This window comes from Myxocyprinus asiaticus, chromosome 44 (genome assembly GCF_019703515.2).
Source record: "Myxocyprinus asiaticus isolate MX2 ecotype Aquarium Trade chromosome 44, UBuf_Myxa_2, whole genome shotgun sequence".
Taxonomy (NCBI): domain Eukaryota; kingdom Metazoa; phylum Chordata; class Actinopteri; order Cypriniformes; family Catostomidae; genus Myxocyprinus; species Myxocyprinus asiaticus.
The window spans coordinates 6924316-6929978 of record NC_059387.1 but is presented as its reverse complement, the minus strand read 5'-3'; the positions used below and the strand labels follow the sequence as shown (position 1 = coordinate 6929978).

General features: G+C 39.8%; 1 protein-coding gene across 2 annotated transcripts in view; it reads right to left on the bottom strand.

The window, feature by feature from the left end:
- Positions 1-128: 128 nt before the first annotated feature.
- The window catches only part of LOC127434671 (short transient receptor potential channel 1), a 60092-nt gene continuing 54557 nt past the window's right edge, over positions 129-5663 (bottom strand). For both annotated transcript variants that reach the window (XM_051687566.1, XM_051687565.1), the window contains one exon: positions 129-1872. In XM_051687566.1, the coding sequence (XP_051543526.1) occupies positions 1645-1872 (228 nt within the window). In that variant the 3' untranslated portion in view covers positions 129-1644. The remainder of the gene's footprint in view (positions 1873-5663) is intronic.

Here is a 5663-nt window from a genome sequence, read left to right as displayed (position 1 = left end):
TTGTATTCATGCATGTTTATTATTATTATTATTATTCAAAATTATATTGCAGTGGAACTTGAAAGGGAGATCTTGAAATATGTTTTCAGTTCAAAATACTTAGTAAGTTCACATGGTCATGTTGGAACATCTGTTTCCAAAATTGCCTGGAGCTCAGACAGTGCTTGACTATGAAGGGACCTTTTCAGACATTTAACTTGTTTGGGAAGCTCTTAAAGGAATATTCTGGGTTCAACACTGAGTTTAGCTCAATGGACAGCATTCCTATCATGATGTTGATTACCTCAAAAAGTTATTTCGACTCATCCATCCTTTTCTTAAAAAAAAAGAAAAGCAAAAATGGAGGTTACAGTGAGGCACTTACAATAGAAGTGTATGGGGCCAATTTTTGGAGGGTTTAAAGACAGAAAGTGAAACTTATAATTTTATGAAAGCACTTATAAAAGTAATTCTTCTGTTAAAACTTGTGAAAAAACAATAAAGTTATTTAAATTGTTGTTTTAACTGTCATTTTAGGGTTTATGGTGTTATATCGTTATGGCAACGAAGTTGTAAAATTGGCTATAACTTTACACAGAAAAGGTTAGGAAGCGATTTTATCACACTAAAATAATGTGAACATATTTTTCTAGGGGCTATACTTTTGAAATAGTGAGTATTTTAATGTTTTTAGATTGGCCCCATTCATTTTTATTGTAAGTGCCTCACTGTAACCCAGATTTTTGCTTTTGTTTTTAAAGAAAATGAGACGAAATTCATTTTTGTGGTAATCAACATTATGCCACAAATGCTGTTGATTGAGCTTAACTTGCATTCAAACTGGAATATTCCTTTAAAGGTACCATGTCAAACAATTTTGATGTATTTTTTTGTTTGTTTCTTAAACCAAAAATAGTTGTAGTTTATTTTTCCAGGACCATTTTATGACCTCTCTATTGCCCTTAAAATTAAACAGGCTGTTTTATACTGTACAATTAAGAATTTTATGTGTAAATGACTTTGTTATTACTGGCTAATGTTTTGCAGGAAAAAATGAGTAACAACGTCCCTGCCAAGTTATTCACTATACAGTAGTGATTACTGTATAGGTGTTATGTAAATGTGCATGGTCATTTATGCTCATACCTCTAATGACAATATCATGTCCATATCTGCATCTTAGATTCAATTAGAAATTTTGAATTAAATGGAGGCTTAAAAAAAATGTCGGCGAAAAGTTGGGAAAAATAAGTGTAGTATAGCCATAGTATCTGAGCATAATGTATAAGCAAAAGTACATAGCATTAGGCATACATACAGCATTAGATGGATGGATGGATGGATGGATGGATGGACGGACAGATGGACAGTTGGCTGGATGGATAGATAGACAGACAGACAGACAGACAGACAGACAGATAGATAGATAGATGAAAATTCCAAATAAAAACTTTCTTCATAATAAATGTTTTTTATTTTTAAAAGAATTACACTTTTAGAAAACAAGTAGGATGCAAGAATATTAAGTTATGATGGAGGCTTTGGTGTAGAATAAACAGAGTGTAATACAATTCCAGTAAAGTTCCAGGACAGTTTTGTCACCGTATGTCTGTCAAAGAAACAGCAGAAAAGCATTTCTGTGCATGCTGGGTCAATGGTCATGGCTTAGCTTCTGGGGTAGAACATGGCATATTTGGAGGTACGGAAGCCCAAAAGATCCCTCATTTCATTGCGGAACTTAGAGAGGTCTTGCCGCAGATCATTGAGGTTCTCCACCGTGGCCTGGTCTGTGCTCTGCATCTTCTGCCGTGTGGATGTCAGGTAGCGGTGCACTAGACAGCACATGATCTTCTGGTAGTTCTCATCTCTTTTCTGCTTCAGGTTCCTCCATTCCTGAAAACAAAAACTACAGGGTCAGTTCTTGACTCTAAAGCATGATGTACATTGAAACTTAATGGAACACCAAAAGACTCTTGACTAGGTTTAGAAACCGAGAACTAGATTTTGTCCATAACCAGTTCCAAAAAACAAAAACATAACCATATGATTTTCATGACTTTTGGTTCTGTTAATGGTTCCCGAACTTGCATTTTTCCTTTTATGGTGAGGGAAAACACAGTAGTAAAAAATACTGACAGTGTTTCCTTCAGCGCAATTCAGTGCCAGCACTGCCACACTACTGAGCCTATAGCGTGAAACACACAGCGCAACCAGTGTAGTCTGATTACCCGACCAAACGAGTCTTATGAGCTGGTTTGTTTTAGTAAATCAAAAATATACAGCGTAGCCAGTGTAGTACGATTCCTCAACTAATTATTCTTTTCTCCCCAGTTTGGAATGCCCAATTCCTAATGCACTCTAAATCCTCGTGGTGGCGTAGTGACTTGCCTCAATCCGGGTGGCGGAGGACGAATCTCAGTTGCCTCCGCATCTGAGACTGTCAATCCGCGCATCTCATCTCGTGGCTTGTTGAGCGCTTTACCACAGAGACATAGCAAGTATGGAGGCTTCACGCTATTCTCCACAGCATCCAAGCACAACTCACCACCGAGAGTGAGAACCACACATTACAGCGACCACGAGGAGGTTACCCCATGCGACTCTACCCTCCCTAGCAACTGGGCCAATTTGGTTGCTTAGGAGACCTGGCTGGAGTCACTCAGCACGCCCTGGATTCGAACTCGTGACTCCAGGGGTGGTAGTCAGCGTCAATACTCGCTGAGCTCCCTAGGCCCCCCCTCGACTAATTATTCTTAAGCCCAAAGTATACTTTGGTCAAATGCAAACGCTAGGTGTCTGCAGACAGGACGCGTGATGCAGATTTCGTCATCAAAGCACTAAACGTGTACAGCTTGATTTTTCTAACCGTGCGACCCCTAATCACGCAGAATAAATATGCACCTAGAATTATATGCACTTATTGTGTGGTCATAAGGTGGCAAGCCTCATAGTTGAGCCATTGCTCTCACAAAGAAGCACTAGAAGATGTAATCGCTGGTAAATATTAGGAGAAGAAGGTGGAAGCAACAACAGTGGATGTGCACATCTAGAAGTTGCGTGTGAAGAGGTCAGGAGATATCCGCATTTGTATAACTCGAGTCTAAAGGAATGTAAAGACATCTTTGTGTGTCTAAACTCCTGAGGAGCAATTGTCCTGCATCTCATAGCAGTCCGTCCATGTGCACACTCTCAAATAAACGACAGTATACTTTGAAAGGCTAGCGTTCAACTGCGTGCAGACGTTAAGCATTCACATACTTTGGGCTTTATGAGCCGGTTCTTTTGAATCTAGAGCACAAAACATACAGTGTGCCCAGTGTAGTCCGATTCCTTGACAAGCAAGGCTAGATAAGGCACAGGTATACTAATGGTGAAGCTCTTCTCCATATTTTTCTCAGAGCTAAAAAGAAGTTCGAAACAGCTGAGCAATAGTTTACTGTTGGCGAACATTAAGTCACCGGCCATGTGGCTGGGAGAGGCATTTGGAGGAGCATTTAAATATGAGGACGCACAAGAGTACACTTAAAACCTTAACTAATTTGACATTATAATGTGTTATCAATGACTTCATGCCTCATTCTATGAGTAGAATTCACATTAAATCAGTAAAAGAAGCTGTTCTGACCACTTGATGATTTCAAGTAATCCATAAGCAGTAGTTGATGTGTTATTTGTCATGTTTACATTCTTCATTCATGATGCTAATGCGCTAACATGCTACATGAAGCAATAATATGCATCGGTTTCCCTTTGTTACACTGACACTACTGTAAAGATGGCTGTATAAAAGACTGTTAATGGTCAGAATACAGGAAAAAATATGATAAGTAGCATATCTCACTTTGGGAAGATGTGTGAATGGCTTTCGGCTACAGATGGCACATGAGTGAAGCAACATATAAACAACAGCGAATAGGCACTTGATTATGGATTTGAGTAGATTTGATTCCTTTTGTGGAATTGCATGACATGTTCTTGGAAAATGCAAACAATCGTACAGATGTAGTTAGTTTGCACCAGCACGTTAATAACCCTGCACCCCTGTGTCTTAATTTGGACTGATCTTAACTGACTGAACAACGTAACTGGAAAAAGATGTGCTTCTCATTTCTTAAATTGCACATTCTACTTTCTCCTCCGTCCTCTAGCCCGTGATCCAGAAACTGACCAAAGTTCGGCATCATGAAGAATGTATAAATTCTCCAAATGTATCGCAAGGACAAAGGATTGAGGAAGCTTACGAAGGACACTTGAGCAAGGAAGCACAGGCGCATCCTATGCCGAAATCTTTTTAGTCAAAGCTACTGGCTACTGATTTTGGAACAGCACTAGCCACAGTGGCCAATAACAAGCCCTGCTTATGAGCCTGCTTATGAGCCTGTTTTTTTTAAATCTACCATGTGAAACACACAGTGCGACCAGTATATTCCAGTTCCCGAACAAATGATTTTTTATGATCCAGTTCTTTTGAATCTAGAGCACGAATCACACAGCATGCCCAGTAAATAATAAGTACAGTGCTGTGAAAAAGTATTGATTTCTTCTGTTTTTGTGTATATCTCATACTAAATTGTTTCAAAAATTCAAACTAAATCTAACATGAAACAAAGGCAATCTGAGTAAACACAAAATAGAGTTTTTGTGGACTATACACATCCAGGCCTGATTACTACCAGCCCTGTTCAATCAACTCAACACCTAAATAGAACTTTTTCAGCAGCATGAAGTGGGCTAAAAGGTCTCAGCCAGTAGCACACTATGCCAAGTTCAAAAGAAATTCCAGAAATGATGAGGAAAAAGGTGACTGAAATACATCAGTCTGGGAAGGGTTACAAAACTATTTCAAAGGCTCTGGGACTCCAAAGAACCACAGGGAGAGTCATTATCTCCAAATGGAGAACACTTAGTATAGTAGTGAACCTTCCCAGAAGTGGCCGACCTTCCAAAATTCCTCTAAGAGCACAGCGATGACTCATCCAGGAAGTCACAAAAAAGCCAAGGACAACATCCAAGGAACTGCAGGCCTCGCATCAATAAAGGTCACTGTTCATGACTCCACTATCAGAAAGACACTGGCCAAAAATGGCATCCATGGAAGAGTGGTAAGGTGAAAAACACAACTATCCCAGAAGAACATTAAGGCTTGTCTGAATTTTGCCAAAACACAACTTGATGATCCTCAAAGCTTTTGGGAGAATGTTCTGTGGACTGATGAGTCGAAAGTGGAACTGTTTGGAAGACAGGGGTCCCGTTACATCTGGTGTAAATCAAACACAGAATTCCACAAAAAGAACATCACACCAACGGTCAAGCATGGTGGTGGTAGTGTGATGGTGTGGGGATGCTTTGCTGCTTCAGGGCCAGGGCGACTTGCAATAATTGAGGCAAACATGAATTCCGCTCTCTACCAGAAAATCTTAAAGGAGAACGTCCGGTCATCAGTTCGTGAGTTGAAGCTCAAGCTCAACTGAATTATGCAGCAAGACAATGATCCAATGCATAGGAGTAAGTCCACCTCTGAATGGCTCAAAATAAGCAAAATGTAAGTTTTGGAGTGGCCTAGTCGAAGTCCTGACTTCAACATGATTGAGATGCTGTGGCAGGACCTTAAATGGGCAGTTCATGCTCAAAATCCCTCCAATGTGGCTGAATTGAAGCAGTTCTGCAAAGAAGAGTGGGCCAAA